The sequence below is a fragment of the Sinohyriopsis cumingii genome, chromosome 13 (assembly GCF_028554795.1).
Source record: "Sinohyriopsis cumingii isolate HCF-2022 chromosome 13, ASM2855479v2, whole genome shotgun sequence".
NCBI classification, from domain to species: domain Eukaryota; kingdom Metazoa; phylum Mollusca; class Bivalvia; order Unionida; family Unionidae; genus Sinohyriopsis; species Sinohyriopsis cumingii.
The window spans coordinates 75,947,903-75,966,294 of record NC_142973.1 but is presented as its reverse complement, the minus strand read 5'-3'; the positions used below and the strand labels follow the sequence as shown (position 1 = coordinate 75,966,294).

The window sequence follows — 18,392 nt, the reverse complement described above, 5'->3', positions numbered from 1 at the left end:
ATACAAGTCCATAAATAATGAATTTCTTGATTAGTTTCAGGAGGCCTTATATAAAAAACTTCTTGATTAGTTTCAGGAGGCCTCATATCATGAACTTCTTGATTAGTTTCAGGAGGCCGTATAAAGTTCTTGACCACCCGGTAGTGTCAGGATGGCAACCATAGGAACACAGCAAAAATTAAACTTTAACAAAATGTATCCCAAAAAATGGCAAATCTTGGTCAACTGCCAAAGCCTATTGAATCTCTTGTATTCTAATGTGGCCTTGGATTCCACAATATGCAAGACTGAAATATTATATTTTATGTCTAAATACACCAAAATGGAATTGGGTTTTGCTGTAAATCATTTTTGTTCTTCTTAGAAATGTATTCTGCAGATACCCACTTGATTTTTTAAGCGCTACAATACCACAGAAGGATCAAATTTGATAGTGTTTCAGTATACGCTAAAAGACAATTTTTTTCAATCAGAACCCAGAATTTTACATTCCATCTATTTTGGGGAAGGTGCAGGAGAAATTACACTAATGTATGCACACACTGCATTTACTGGGCTATTTTGTGTGCTCTATGGTCAGGTTGATATTTTTTTGCTCTATTTATTACCAATAAGTCAATTGTGCATGCAAAAAATCCATGGAAGCATGTATTTATTTCTTTATGGATTATACATACTGCTTCAAAAGACAGCTGCACAAATTTAAAACACCACTAAAATTAGAAAATTCACACCATCAAATTCTGCATAATACACAAAAATAAATGTACTATACAGTCATACACTTTCATTAAGAACTTATCATTTTACCGTCTTTCAAAAACCATGTGACAAATATATCAGAGAGTGTTTACATAAATAAAAAAATAGCTTAAGCTAGAATTTCACAATTTGCCATATTTTGTTTTGAAAAATACTGAATATGTTTGTTTGTCTGGTGTACCAATGAAGAGATATTTTCTGTAATTTTCCTTTTAGGATCTGATTCCAATTTAGTTTTACAGGTATTGTAATGGTTAACTGATACTAGTATTCAAACTGCTGGAACTGATTTAAACGTTTCATGATATAATCATGGCACTGGCACATGACTTTGTATAACAGTTCTTGGGTATTCTATATTGATTTTAAACTGAGCTGCCTTCCCAAAATTTTCACACAAAATTTGAATATACATGTTTGAAATGAAGATGAAGAGGATGCAACAAGAGGCCCAAAGGGGTGATATTCCTCACCTGGCATACATTAGTCTAAAAGGCAAATGCAGTAATAAGGTAGGTGCTTTTGGAGTGAAAGACACCCATGTCAGGATAATTCCAAGCTATTAGGAAGAAACTGATGGTACTGGACTTGTATAATTGTGGTTTTTCTTTGAGACTCTTCAGTTGGACAAGGTAGTGCATCAGCATCTTCTATACGAGTGTGAAACATGGTCATTTTAGGACTCTACCTGTCCTAGTGAAAGATGGTCATTTTAGGACTCTACCTGTCCTAGTGAAAGATGATCATTTTAGGACTCTACCTGTCCTAGTGAAAGATGGTCATTTTAGGACTCTACCTGTCCTAGTGAAAGATGGTCATTTTAGGACTCTACCTGTCCTAGTGAAAGATGGTCATTTTAGGACTCTACCTGTCCTAGAGAAAGATGGTCATTTTAGGACTCTACCTGTCCTAGTGAAAGATGGTCATTTTAGGACTCTACCTGTCCTAGTGAAAGATGGTCATTTTAGGACTCTACCTGTCCTAGTGAAAGATGGTCATTTTAGGACTCTACCTGTCCTAGTGAAAGATGGTCATTTTAGGACTCTACCTATCCTAGTGAAAGATGGTCATTTTAGGACTCTACCTATCCTAGTGAAAGATGGTCATTTTAGGACTCTACCTATCCTATTTGGTCTGATGAGATATGTTAGTTATGGAGAAAACGTTTATCTATGATAGTTTTATTTTTTATATTGGTAACTAGTGCCACATTTGATGGGAGATTGCTACTGAAGCCACACCACTGATAGGGAAACCATCCCAGGCAAAACTCTGACAGACCATGTCCTAGGAAACATTCATACTAAGTTTGATCAAAACTGAACTCGCTGTTCAAAGGAAGAAGTTGAAAATGTTTTTCAGATGTTTGCTACAGATGCCACATCAATGCCAGGGTAGTCACATCATACACAATTTTGATAGAGCATGCCCTAAGAAACACTCCAAGTCTCATCAAAATTTGTTCAGCCATTCAAAAGAAGTGAAGATGGGTTTTATGCATGGTTGCTATGGAAGCAACACCATTGCTAGGGGAGTCACCCAAAACATAATTTGGATAGAGAATGTCCTGAGGATCATTCATACCAAGTTTGATCCAAATTAGCCCAGGGGATTTTGAAAATCTGAAAATAGCAATGCTGAAGGACAACAGACAATACATGTTGATTACAGTGCCATACGAAAAGCACGCTTGACTTGATAAGTTAAAATTGAAACCTCTGTCCTGTTATTTGAATCTGCATGTGAAACAATAATTATACATATTTACACCACTACTTACATTAAACAAATGTTGCATGGCATCAGTTTCAAGGTCTTTTGCATTGCCATAATGCTGATATCCTACTGCAAGGAGGCCTGATCAAATAACAACAGTACATGTCATAACATTGCCATAATGCTGGTACCCAACTGCAAGGAGGCCTGATCAAATGATAAGGCTACATGTCATAACATTGTCATAACAGTGATATCCTACTACAAGGAGGCCTGATCAAATGATAAGGCTACATGTCATAACATTTCCATAACACTATCCTACTGCAAGGATGCCAGATCAAATGATTAGGGTACCTGTCATAACACTGTAAGAAGTCTTACAAATGTGCATAAACAAAAATGCATTTTGTCATAAATTACAATGCAGGAAATATGACATTTAAAAAATGGAAAACATATTATATTTGTTATGCATATTATACCACATTTATATAAAGGAAATTATATAAAGAAAATCGTACTATGTTTGTTATGTGTATTATACCACATTCATATAAAGGAAACCATATTACATTGGTTATGTGTATTATACCACATCTATATAAAGGAAATCATACAAAGGAAATCATACTATGTTATGTGTATTATACCACATTTAAATAATGGAAATCATATTATATTTGTTATGTGTATTATACCACATTTATATAAAGGAAATCATACTATTTTTGTTATGTGTATTATACCACATTAAATAATGGAAATCATATGATATTTGTTATGTGTATTATACCACATTCATATAAAGGAAATCATATTACATTTGTTATGTGTTTTATACCACACCAATATAAAGGAAATCATACTATGCTTGTTATGTGTATTATACCACATTAATATAAGGGAAATCATATTACATTTGTTATATGTATTATACAACATTAATGTAAAGGAAATCATATTATGTTTGTTATGCGTTTTATGCCATATCAATATAAAGGAAATCATACTAAGTTTGTTATGTGTTTAATGCCATATCAATATAAATGAAATCATACTAAGTTTGTTATGTGTTTAATGCCATATCAATATAAAGGAAATCATACTAAGTTTGTTATGTGTTTAATGCCATATCAATATAAAGGAAATCATACTATGTTTGTTATGTGTTTTATACCATATCAATATAAAGGAAATCATATTATGTTTGTCATTTTTATTGTACTACATTCAATTATACATGCATTAACTACATTCTGCCTCATAGGTAAATGTTAACCTATGACTGTTGCTGCTGTTGTCATTGATTTTAAAACTGAGTTTTGAAAGAAGAAAAACCTGGAGAGAAATGCATTTTCCAAATAGTCAATGTGTGGGTTCAATCTCTTGACCTCAGATTTCTTCCAAATAGTCAGTGTGTGGGTTCAATCTCTTGACGTCAGATTTCTTCCAAATAGTCAATGTGTGGGTTCAATCTCTTGATGTCAGATTTCTGAGGTCAACACCCTGTAGACCACTCTGCTATGCGCACTTAAACTTCACACATCACAAACTTGGTACTGTAAATTTGCCTAGTTGCTGCACAGAGTGCATGCATTATATACCTATTTGCCTAGTTGCTGCACAGAGTGCATGCATTATATACCTATTTGCCTAGTTGCTGCACTGAGTGCATGCATTATATACCTATTTGCCTAGTTGCTGCACAGAGTGCATGCATTATATACCTATTTGCCTAGTTGCTGCACAGAGTGCATGCATTATATACCTATTTGCCTAGTTGCTGCACAGAGTGCATGCATTATATACATAGTTTACTATAAAAGCTTCAAGGCAGTAACTTTTTATTTTTAGATCTTAAAAAGTACTTAATCAAGAGTTTTCTAAAGACACATAGCTTGAGTTTAATAACTAGTTCATTTTTATTTCATTCTTTACACAGTTAAACTTCCCTAAACAAACACCTCTGTAACTGGGTCCCTCTGTAACCTTGCCTCCTCTACAGGCTTGCCCATAGCTTCTGGTACCAGAAAGGAAGTTCTAATTCTACCCAAATATTTGCATACCACCTAAATAAAATGGATTATAGTTTTGGTTCTAACAATGTCCAGCAAGACAAGTTTCACTGTGCACATAGTATATTTTTTCCTTAAAAGTGGTCTCCTAGGCAGTCTGACTCAAACAATATCATATTTCATCTTTCAAGCAAATATGAACTATTAAGGGCAATTTTTTAATTCATTGGTATGTAATAAATTAATCTAAATGTAATGATACCAGTTTTAAAATCTCATTTCATATTTCAAAAAGCAAACAAAATGTGATATAGTCAATATATGATGTAACTAGGGGTCCCGAGTGGCTGAGTGGTCTAAAATGCTCTCCGTAATGGATCACTGCCATCTCACTTCTGTCTGCATGGGTTCGAGTCTCGGATTCTGCCAATGTGGGAATATAAGAAAGCTTGCCAGTAGCATCTCGTGGGTCGGTGATTCTTTCCGGGGATTTCCCGGGTTCTTCCTCCACTATTAATACTGGCCGACATGTATAGCCTATCATGTGCTGAAAAATGGCGTTAAACCCCACAACAACAACTTTTCAAAAAGCAAACAAAAGGTGATCTAGTCAATGTATAATGTAACTATTATTGCAGTTCAAATGATTTGGAATTCTACATGTACAGCTCAGCCTGTATCCTACAATTCTAATGTACAACTTGGCATGTATCCTACAATTCTAATGTACAACTTGGCATGTATCCTACAATTCTAATGTACAACTTGGCCTGCATCAAACAATTCTAATGTCCAATTTGGCATGTATCCTACAATTCTAATGTACAACTTGGCCTGCATCAAACAATTCTAATGTCCAATTTGGCATGTATCCTACAATTCTAATGTAAAACTTGTCCTGTATCCTACAATTCTAATGTAAAACTTGGCCTGCATCCTACAATTCTAATGTACAACTTGGTCTGTATCAAACAATTCTAATGTATAACTTGTCCTGAATCCTACAAGTCTAATGTACAATTTGGCCTGTATCCTACAATTCTAATGTACAACTTGGTCTGTATCAAACAATTCTAATGTATAACTTGTCCTGAATCCTACAAGTCTAATGTACAATTTGGCCTGTATCCTACAATTCTAATGTACAACTTGGCCTGTATCCTACAATTCTAATGTACAATTTGGCCTGTATCAAACAATTCTAATGCATAACTTGTCCTGAATCCTACAACTCTAATGTACTATTTGGCCTGTATCCTACAATTCTACTTGTACAAATTGTCCTGTATCATACAATTCTAATGTCCAATTTGGCCTGTATCCTACAATTCTACTGGGGCCCCCGAGTGGCCGAGTGGTCCAAAGCACTCTCCGTTACGGATCACTGCCATCTCACCTCTGTCTGCGTGGGTTCAAGTCTCGGATTCGGCCAATGTGGGTATGTGAGAAAGCTTGCCAGTAGCTTCTCGAGGGTCGGTGGTTCTTTCCAGGGATTTCCCGGGTTCTTCCTCCACCATTAATACTGGCCACCATGTATAGCCTATCGTGTGCTGAAAAATGGCGTTAAATCCTACAACAACAACAACAATTCTACTTGTACTTGTCCTGTATCCTACAATTATAATGTCCAACTTGTCCTGAATCCTACAATTCTAATGTATAACTTGGCCTGCATCAAACAATTATAATGTCCAATTTGGCCTGTATCCTACAATTCTACATGTACAACTTGTCCTGTATCCCAAAATTCTAATGTCCAATTTGGCCTGTATCAAACAATTCTAATGTATAACTTGGCCTGCATCAAACAATTATAATGTCCAATATGGCCTGTATCCTACAATTCTACATGTACAACTTGTCCTGTATCCTAAAATTCTAATGTACAATTTGGCTTGTATCCAACAATTCTAATGTCCAAATTGGCCTGTATCCTACAATTCAACATGTACAACTTGTCCTGTATCCTACATTTGTAATGTACAATTTGGAATGTATCCTACAATTCTAATGTCCCATTTGGCCTGTGTCCTACAATTCTAATGTACAATTTGGCCTGCATCCTACAATTCTACTTGTACAACTTGTCCTGTATCCTACAGTTCTAATGTCCAAATTGGCCTGTATCCTACAGTTATAATGTACAATTTGGCCTGTATCCAATAATTCTACTTGTACAACTTGGCCTGTATCCTACAATTCTAAATGTATAACTTGTTCTGTATCAAACAATTCTAATGTACAACTTGGCCTGTATCCTACAATTCTAACGTACATCTGGCCTGTCTCCTAAAATTGAAATGTAAAACTCTGCCTGTATCCTTCAACTGTACATGTGCAACTTGGCCTGTATCAAACAATTCTAATGTACAATTTGGCCTGTATCCTACAATTCTAATGGACAACTTGGCCAGTATCCTACAATTCTAATGAACAATTTGGCCTGTATCCTACAATTCTAACGAATTACTTTGCCTGTAAACTACAATTCTACATGATTGTACAACTTGACCTGTATCCTACAATTCTACTTGTACAACTTGTCCTGTATCCTACAATTCTAATGTACAATTTGGCCTGTATCCTACAACTCTACTTGTAAACTTGTCCTGTATCCTACAATTCTTATGTACAACTTGTCCTGTATCCTACAATTCTAATGTATAACTTGTCCTGTATCCTACAATTCTAATGTACAACTTGTATCCTACAATTCTAATGTACAACTTGTCCTGTATCCTACAATTCTAATGTACAACTTGGCCTGTATCCTACAATTCTAATGAATAACTTTGCCTTTATCTACAATTCTACATGTACAACTTGGCCTGTATCATACAATTCTAATGAACAATTTGGCCTGTATCCTACAATTCTTCATGTACAACTTTGCCCATATCCTACAATTCTAAATGCATAACTTAGATTAAATTCTGTGGAACAAAGTAGTTCATATCATTATGTCTTTTTTGACCATGTATCCATAATTTACTATAGAAATGTACAGGTCCAAACTAAATTCAATACAAATGACACACAAACACACATATACATGCGATTTCCAAACCAAATTTAATACAACTGACAGTACTAAGTAATAACCGAAAGTTCTGGTTACATATCACTGATGAAATGCCCTTTTTAGAACAAAGGGAAAACCTCATGCATTGGAATCTTTGTGAATTCGAAGGCTATCGTTTTTAAAACGGTGATCCAACAGTAATTAAATTTATCAGAAGTAAGAATAATTTTATTATGACTTAACCTCACTTTTCGTTTCGATAAAAATCCTGAACCAACGTATTTTATGTAAATGTGCAAGGCAGCAGTCACACCCTATGTATTATTTGTATACTTTTACCAAATTGCGTTCCCCAGTCTCCCAGAAAATTCAGTCTGATGACTTTGTACCCTGTCTTCTCATACAAATTGGCAATGAAGTTTCCTATAATTGTGGACCTGAGATGACCAGCATGGAATGGCTTAGCAATATTAGGTGAGCTGAAAGATAAATTATATAATTTATACAGAGATGTAAAATACAATTTTGCCCTACTTATCCGAAATCTGCATTTTTCACGAGTTTGTGAACAAAATATAAATATTTTCTCCACATTTTACATGATTTTCAAGGCAATCTAAAATTCCACAATGAACCCATCATTCTTTTTACAACACAAAGTGGGAAAGAGACATTTATCTTGCAAAATAGACACCTCTTTCAGAGGCACATGTTGCCAATGGTTACAGTGTCCTGTAACAGTGCAACATCATCAGCGGTGAGACTTGTGTCTTGTAGTATTAGGTCAAAAATGCTGTCAGTCTACTCTGGCTGAATTCTTCATATCAGAAACAAAAATAATGGCTTGAAACAAGATAATGCAGCGCTCAAAGAAAATTATTTTTGGACACAGGGCTGGTGACTTTTAAAGATATCGCAAGACCTGACTCAAATTCTACAAGCCCTGACTCAGATTTCCATTTGCCCAAAATTGCCCCATTTTTTTTTTTATTAATTTGCCAAACAATGCTCCTGCTGCTCTTTGAATATTACAAGATAATATGTGTTTATTCGGATCTCAAAACATTTCATGCAAAAACAACATTTTCCTCCAGGTCATGACGTCAGACATTGACTAATTGCTTGATCAATACCATCCTTACCAGCAAATCAATGGTGTTTATGTTCATTATCTTTTTAAGAATGTCTTGCTTTATACAGTTTATCAATACACTTTCAATGTCTTTCAATGGTGCCGCTTAATATGTTTAAACATAGTTCCATTACCCAAGTGTAAGCATGAGCAAGGGACATTAAACTTTAACTTGAAATATCTTGAACAATGCAACAGCAATTAAACAAGACCATTTTAAAAAATCAAAATACTTACTGAACTGTTTTTGCGGATATAATTTTTTTTGGTCTTCCTTTTCTTTCATCTCAATTCCAGCAAAGGATATCTGATTTTTAATAAAAGTCTTAGAAGACATCACAACCACATCTGATCCCTTTATTACCTACAATACTTATTAAAAAATCCCACATTTGACCTAAGCTCTCCAGATTATAGCAATAAATTAATCAATTAACAGCTTGTTGTGTATACACTCCAACAGTAATCCCACAAATCACTGCATCAGTTACAATGATTGCTGAACAGTTCCAGTAGCCACACTACTGGGTATGCCTGGTTTCTGTACTGCAAATCAACATACAAAATGGTATTTAGTAGAACCACATGTATGTTAAATCCAAGTGAGTACCAAGTACAGGCAATCCAGTCAATATACTGCCCATTCAAAGGTCACATGCCTTACTTCATACACAAAGTCTGCAGCTTTCAAAGAAGTATGATAAGAAAATGATCTCAAAAGGGTGAGGGGCAACATGGGGATAAATATTAACAATTTACTGATCTATCATCATCTTGATAATACATTTCTCCAATTCATGAGCACAATCAAAGTTTTTAAAACCCCAAAAGACACCTCACTTCGAATAAAGAAGAGGCCCCTTTCGTTAGATTTTTTTGAGCACCACAAAACAAGTACTTATCTACTGAAATATACCTCTTCCTTTTTATTGACCAAAACTTCATCGAACATTGTTATTTATGGCATAATAAGAATATAGTTTGGAAAGAAAATGTAAAAAAATTATGACTTCTTATAAATGTTGACAATTTCATAATTTTTATTAAAATTTCCAGGTATTATTTACAATTTTTATCATAAAACAAGCGATATGTCAAAGTTTCCGTTACTAATTGCGATCAGTTTTCTTCAAGTTCAACAAATAAGGTTCAACTGGGTTTTACTAAAAATGTTCATCATAATTCTGTGATTAGTTTCACACATCTTTATTTTGTACAGGAAGAATTTCAAAATAAAGAGAAAACTGAGAAGACTTTAAAACAAATACACATAGAATATTATAACTGTACTAGGTTTCATGAGATAATAAGGAGCTTAATTATATAGAAGTCATCCAAAAATAAGACGAGACTAAATATACAAACAAAATTCGCTCAAATATTTCTTAACTGGATAATGTCTGGACCAAAATGTAACCCCAATCTGCAGAGCAGGCTTGGTTAATGACGGATATTTAAGAAAGTTTTATTCTTCCTATAACTTACCTGTACTCTACATTCTTCCTATAGCTTACCTGTACTCTACCACCACCGTCCCTTTGTGTGTGTTTTGTGTATTACTATCAGATGAATATTTGTAGCCATAATCAGGTGAGAGCTGGTGTACCTGGCCTAATACATCCTAATACAGAAAAACAAAATGATATTTTTAAGTTAAAATTGACTAAGCAAATATCATAAGAGGGTTAACTTGAGTTATGTGAAGAAACAAATTTTATCACTCTATACATGACAGTCACATTATGTCTGTCAATTCTCGGTAACATTGCTAGAAATGATCTAAATATATGAACTTAGCATAAATGTTGATAGTTGTGTAACACTAATGACGCTAAAACATTCAAGGGTATGACATAACCTCTGTATGATAAAGAGAACCCTACTAACGCATGACATCCATGCAAACCTAACATCTTTGTTATCTCCTATACAGCAGTACAACTTGATAAGTAGCTGCATTTATTGCATCACAAATATGCCCTGGCAGCCAAGTGCAGAGTATCAATTCAAGACTGTTTTCAATGGCGTATTAGTATTATGGACCCACTCACACTGCTCAAAGAGAACGTTATATGGCCAAGAGAATTTGGCTTTCCACCAGTCTCACTATTCATCAGCATGTACTAAGATCAATGAAGTACAGTGGAACCCCGCTATAACGAGCCCCGATTTAACGCGAATTTGGATATAACGCAGTCATGGCGTGGCTCCCGAAATTTCGTATCTTCGCACATGGAAAAAAAAAATCTTAAAATTACATGAAATAGTGTATAAATAAATTAGTATCATTATGGAGAGGAGATCACATATGGATTCCAATTTAATATGATTGTGGCGTGGTTCCTGAAATAGGGTGTAAAACGTTTATTATCATTTTGGGGGAAGAGTTTGCGTATAAATTTTAATATAATACGATCGTGGCGTAGCTTCTGAAATTTAACAATTTCACCAGGTTCTTAAAGTGTTATGCCAAAAATAAACATTATCAGAAATGTTACTTATTACTGATCCAGTAAGAAAAGCCGCCAGCATGTTTGCTGGGCTTGGTGGTGTTATTGGACGCAATCAGTTGACAAGTAAATAATGTCCACTCTATTAGCTGGAAATTGAAAGGGTATGAAATTGTACATGCTTTCAGCTTTAAAAAATATATATAAAAGTAACTCGTGACTTTGCAGGCCTACTGCACTTAGTTCTCGGGTTTTACATGTGCATGGGATTGGCTTATGAACTCATTATTAATTTCCTATTTTTTTATAAAAATATTTTACCATTATGGAAAAGCAAGTTCAAAAATGCAATTTGTTCTCTGCACTTTGTGCGAAAAAAATTGATTATCATTTTGGGAAGAGATCGTGTATGAAATTGAATACAATACGATACATAATACGATTGTGGCATGGTTCCTGAAATTTTAAATACATGTAAGTGTATTTTTCTCGTACTCAGAAAAATACTTTTTTTAAAGTAAGAGAAATAGTGTGTAAAACGTTTACTATCATTTTGTGGAAGAATTCGCTTATGAATTCGAATATAATACAATTGTGGCTTGGCTTCTGAAATGTAACAATTTCACCAGGTTTTTGAAGCCTTATGCTAAAATAAACATCGGAAATGTTACTTATTACTGGTCCATGAGTAAAGCCAGTAGGTTGTCTTTGTGATTGTCTTCAATTAATTCTGTAAAGAATCATTGCTCAAACAAAAGCCGACATGTGTTTCTTCTTTAACTGCATAAACAACCAATCAGCAGACAATGCGGTGGTTGATAAAAGATTCTCACAATTTCATAAACATCAAAAAACGAAAGCCACCAACATGTTTTCTGGGCTTGGCGGTGTTATTAGACACAATTAGTTGACCAGTAAATAATTTCCGCTTTATTAGCTGGAAAATGAAAGGGTATAAAATTGTACATGCGTTCAGCTTTACATTTTTCTTTAAAAAGTGACTCGTGACCAATGCAGGCCTACTGCATTTATTTCTCGGGTTTTACAAGGGTATGGTGTTTGTTTATGAACTCGTTATTAATTTCCAATTTTTTATAAATATTTTATCATTATGGAAAAGCAAGCTCACAAACACAAACCGTTCTCTGCACTTTGCGCCGTGATCAGTAGTTTTCACACGTTTCTTTTGATAGTCACAAAATCTGAAGTAAAAGTTACATGTACGCTGAAAGCATGTGTTGATTTGTAATTATTCTGTTGTAGTCGTTCAAACAAATAGGCATACAAGCGTTAATTATTGGAAATTTGCAATGGATAAATGTACACGGAAACACATGAGAAAATTTTAGCAGTATGAAATTTGTACAGACACCGTTCATATATCCTATAACGTAATGAACCGTACACATGCTTCGTCTTTCTTAACCTAATTTTGCTGTTAATTTTTTCCATTGAATTCAGACACATAATGATGCGTGACAAAATTATTGAATAGTTTAAATATGTATGCAATTTTTGCAATGGAATTACATATTTTATGGATTAATTTCAATCCCCGATGGTACGATATCAGACGGCAAGTAAACGGTGTTGATACTATGTTTATGCTATATATTAGACGTTGAATTCAGATACAATCATTAGGGGAAAATATATTGAATATTATAAATCTGTGTGCAATTTTTCAGTAGAATTATATGCATTATAGATGAACTGAATGCCACGACGGCACAATATTAAATGGTGTTGATACCCTATTCATCATATACCATAGACATGAATACATGTATATGTGCCAATGAGTTGTTCTCTCAAAAAAGTAAAATACTGCAAAACCACGCATTAATGCGACCCCGATATTAACGCGATCCAATTTTGTGGACCCCAATTATCGCGTTATAGCGGGGTTCCACTGTACTAAGATCAATGAAGTACTAAGATCAATGAAGTCCTAAGATCAATGAAGTACTAAGATCAATTAAAATTCCAGCTGCAAAGAGCTCATTGTGATTACGAACAACCTAATGTCAAGCAATAAATTAACAACACTTCCAATGACCTTCTCTCTAGTCAACCTTCCAGACCTGTTTGAAATTTCTTTCATGACAAAGCAAAATCCATTAGAGATAAGCTTGACAACACAATTTCAGTGGACTCATTGTCACCATACAGTTGTAATACAGAAATATGAATGGCAACCATTAACAGCATTTGAATCTGTCTCATTGAATTTTGGTACATACAAATGTGATGAAGAGTGCTTAGATTAAAAAATGGCCTTCACTAACTGATGCTATCAATACTTATCTCTCATCAAGAAATTCCCATCATTTTTCAAAACGGCAACTGTAATGTCTCTTGATGCTTGACCATAACGATATAAAGAACTACCACCCTGTTTCTATTTATGTAAAAAATCTTAGAAAAAGTTGTTCTATCTGAACTTGTATGTCAACTAAATTCAAATAGTCTTTTGGTTTTGGTCTTTCTGAGAGTAGTAAATGACCTTCTCTCTGGCACGCCATGGAAAATGGAAAGATTACAGTCCTCATTCTCCTTGACTTGTCTATGACATTTGACACAACAGACCATGATATATTACTTCAGCATGTAATTTGGCATTCATGATACAGCCTTACTATGGATCAAGTCCTGCTTAGTCAACAGGACACTTGTGTCCATAAATGGAAAATATTCCAGCCCAGTTGCATACATGCCAACCTCTGGCGAAAAAAAGTGTAATCCAAGTGAATTTCAAAACACTTTGAACCAGCTGAGACAATGAATGTTTTGCACACCAGTAGAGCACTAACTGCTTGGTTACAGAGCCTGGATCTAAATTCAGTTTTATTTTTGTTAACAATACTGAACAATCTCTCACAGTCAGCATTAGAATGGTAAAGAACCAATATTCCTTTCATAACCTGACAAAGAAGATGAAATTTTTATCTTCCAGTTATTGGGTCTTTTAGCTGGTAAATAAGATGAAAAAAAGTCAACTCTGTCCACATGAAGTACGTTGTCAGGTAGAGTGCCAACTTGATACTTCAAGAGTTCTCCTAATTTATGAGCAGCCTTTCCTGCAGCATGGTGCATCATATGACAAAGACCACCTGATGTATACAATGATGGAGACATTTTCAAAAGCAACTACTTTATAAATTCCAGTTATCACTGATGCAGTATCAGCTGAAAACCCCATATAGTTCTGCTAACTTATGTTTATTCAAAGCATTATCAAGCAAATAAAAAAATGTTTTCTCCAGTGGAATCTACTGTTAATTCTGGTAATGAAAGAAGAGCACTCTGACTTCGCCCTTATCACTGTCAAAATCTCTTACACAGACAGGGTACAACATTTTGTCATCATAATCACTAGTCCTGTCTGTTGCAATACTAAACAGCCCAATTTTCATGGCTTCTGCAATTTTAAGTGAATTATCTTCTGCTAAACACCTAACAATATTAGATGATTTTGTTCTTGCACATGCATATTTTCTGCAATTCTGGCATCAGGACACATCAGTTTGAACAAAGGACCAATGTAGCCTTCTAGTGCTAGGGGTAGTCTGTGTTCTATTAAGAACTCTGTATATAATGCCTCTGCATTTTTAAAATTCGTGTCCACAATTTAGTTCTGTAAAAAGAAGTTACCTTAGTATTGGAGTTAGTTCAAGGTTTCTCTGTTTTACCACCATGACCAACATTAAAATCCTTTCCACACAGCCTGCAAGGGGCATGAAACTGCCCTAGAATGGAACACTGTATTGTGTAATTCACGTATTCATCTTTGAATCGGTTTTTTGTCTTTTCCTAATCCATTATTTGATTAAACTATTTGAAAAACATTTTTGCTCTAACACATGCATCAACTAGAATAAATCTGACTTGACTTTTAGTGCCAAATACCTACAGACTGGCTCTGTACCAGATATGAATTAGAACAAAGAATCTGTGAGCAAAGATTAAAAGTTAGAAAACCAGTCTGTTCTCTCCTAACTAAGCCATGCTATAAATAGAAACCAAGATCAAAAGTCTGAAAGCAGAAACCAGCATGTTTCTTGGAAATAGGGCAGCTGCAATAAATAGAACATAATACTGTTAGGAAAGTTCATGCAAGTCTACGGACAAGCATACTCTTATGTTGTAGTTATATAGAAGCTTTTTTTTTCTAGAATACGGTCTGTGGGATTAATGGGATGTTAATAACAACGAGAAAACAAATTATTAATTTTTTTGGGAGGGGGATATACCAAAATTGCGTAATCCAAATACATTTTTTAAATTGTATGTGTGAGGCATAATTTAGTGAAAAAAGCATAATGATCACGCCAAAAGCTTAATGGTTGGCATGTATGCAGTTGATCTATAATTTTTACAAGTCTCTGTTATCAGTCCAGTTCTCTTCATTCCATACACTTAGCCACTTTCAAGTGTCATAAATCAACATCCTGTGTCTCACCAATTGTATGGTGATATACAAATCTAGCTGAGGACTTAAATTGGGGCTACCATCTAAGGTGTAAAGAGGTGCACTTCCGATGAGAAGTCATGGATGACATGTAACAAGCTGTAGCTGAATGATGACAAAACTGATCCATCCTGATCACCAAACAAAGACATTCTCATTCACATTCTTTACCTCAAGCAATAAGCATCAGCAATGCCACATTAAATTTAAACAGTGATTAAAAAACCAAGGTATCATTCTCGGCAGTGTGTGTGTGTGATTTGGATTTTTAACATAGGTTTAACAATTTTTCAGTCATATCACTATGATGTCTGCAGTGTAAGAAGTTATAGTGATGTCTAGTACTGGGGCATCATGCCAGACACGTAGCATGATGTCCCCCCAGTCATATTATCCTGACACCAGGCTGACCAGTCCTAACACTAACTTCTTAATGCTGAGCACCTAGCAAGGCTACTGTTAGTACCATTTTGTATAAGTCTTTGGTATGATTCAGCTGGGTTTCAAAACCTGCAACCTCTTACATCCGAGGGAGATGCTCTAACCACTAGGCCACCGGAAGCAGTCCACCCTTGGCAGTACTCTCTCATTACACCAACATGTCATGAACATGGCTGCGTATCTGGAGTTCGCAATTTTCTTTCAGCAAATGCCACAAAAACACTTGAATGTTCGGGTCCCCGAGTGGCTGAGTGGTCTAAAGAGCTCACCGTTATGGATCACTGCCATCTCACCTCTGTCTGCGTGGGTTCAAGTTGCAGGTTCGACCTATGTGGGTATGTGAGAAAGCTTGCCAGTAGCTTCTCATGGGTCGGTGGTTCTTTCCAGGGTTCTTCCTCCACCATTAATACTGACCACCATATAAAGCCTATCTAGCTGAAAAATGGCATTAAACCCTACAACAACAACAACTTGCTTTCAGTAAATGCCACAAAAACACATGCATACTTTCAAGACTAGATTATGGTAATTTACTTGTCTGGTTCATCTCAGTCTCTACCATATAAACTTCAAAAGAGTTAAAAACACGTCTGCTTCGATTATCCATAGAGAATGAAGAAATGAGCATATGTACCTCCTGCTCTGAAACCTCCACTGGCTACCCATTCAATCCAGAATCAAACACAAAATCTATTCACTATACTATATTTTGCTCACTGGCTCTAGTGCAATATACCCATTTGATCTCATTCATGTGTACACCCCATCTCGAAATTTACAGTCCTCTTCTGACGCTCATGCTCTCCCTTTCTCACTGTTATAAAAGTCATATGAACAACATTCTTTTGCATACCAAGGCCCAGTGATGTGGAATGAACTGCCCAATGATCTTAGGCACAAGGACACTGTGATCTCATTCAAAAACGTTCTTAAAAATCACCTATTTTGACTACAAGAATGATCTTAAAGACTCAATAATGTTTATTTCTTAAATTATTGTCTGCATGTTTTTGTTTTGTAATTTCATGGTGTTAATTTCTGTAATTGTATGTTTTTATGTTTTACCTAATACTGTAAAGCACTGAGAGCTTCTAGAGATTAGTCGCTGTAATAAGTCCATATTATTATTATAATTCTTGTTATTATTACATCCTTTATCATTTTTGTTATAGGAAGTTTATAAATTGTTCAGAAAAATTTACTTTACAATAAGAAGCATAATGGTTCCAAATTACTTGCACCTCACAATGGAGCTTTCCTATCTGCTTCCTGGTATTAGCAGAAAATTAAAGAAAACTTGAACAAATAAGAATAATTATATTCAACAATGTTAGTAAATCATACTGCACAACATGAGTAAATCATATTGCACAATGAGTAAATCATATTGCACAATGAGTAAATCACTGGACAATGCAAGTAAATCAAATTGAATATGATTAACTCATAATTCACAACATGAATAAATCATACTGCACATGAGTAAATCATTTTGCACAAGTAAATCATATTGCAGAATATGAGTAAACCATTGAACAACACGAGTAAATCATACTGAATGTGATTAAATCATTGCACAACATGAGTAAATCATTGAACACAGTGAATGGCATGAGTAAATCAAATTGAATACAATTAAATCATATTGCACAGCATGAGTAAATCATATTGAGCATAGTGAATGGCATGAGTAAATCAAATTGAATACAATTAAATCATATTGCACAGCATGAGTAAATCATATTGAGCATAGTGAATGGCATGAGTAAATCAAATTGAATACAATTAAATCATATTGCACAGCATGAGTAAATCATATTGAGCATAGTGAATGGCATGAGTAAATCAAATTGAATACAATTAAATCATATTGCACAGCATGAGTAAATCATATTGAACATAGTGAATGGCATGAGTAAATCAAATTGAATACAATTAAATCATATTGCACAGCATGAGTAAATCATATTGAACATAGTGAATGGCATGAGTAAATCAAATTGAATACAATTAAATAATATTGCACAGCATGAGTAAATCATATTGAGCATAGTGAATGGCATAAATCAAATTGAATACAATTAAATCATATTGCACAGCATGAGTAAATCATATTGAGCATAGTGAATGGCATGAGTAAATCAAATTGAATACAATTAAATCATATTGCACAGCATGAGTAAATCATACTGAACTATAATGCCAACAGGTTGTACCTCAGCAATTTTTAGTGGATCCTCTTTAAGAATAAAGGCATCTTGTCTTCCTTCCAATCTGCTCATATCCACTTCAGTATCTGTACCAATCTGTAAATCCGAGTTGAAAAAAGAAGTTATCCAAATAATTAAAATAATCCAAATAATTAAAATATAAAGACCCT

General features: G+C 34.6%; 1 protein-coding gene across 1 annotated transcript in view; it reads right to left on the bottom strand.

Annotated features, from left to right (window-relative positions):
- LOC149785844 (putative arginine--tRNA ligase, mitochondrial) overlaps positions 1-18,392 on the bottom strand; it is a 95,470-nt gene that overhangs the window by 62,693 nt on the left and 14,385 nt on the right. Inside the window, exons 4-7 of the mRNA XM_089979805.1 lie at positions 18,229-18,318; positions 10,165-10,271; positions 7,858-7,997; positions 2,543-2,619 (exon numbers count right to left, since the gene is read on the bottom strand). Of these exons, the coding sequence (XP_089835931.1) occupies positions 2,543-2,619; positions 7,858-7,997; positions 10,165-10,271; positions 18,229-18,318 (414 nt within the window). The remainder of the gene's footprint in view (positions 1-2,542; positions 2,620-7,857; positions 7,998-10,164; positions 10,272-18,228; positions 18,319-18,392) is intronic.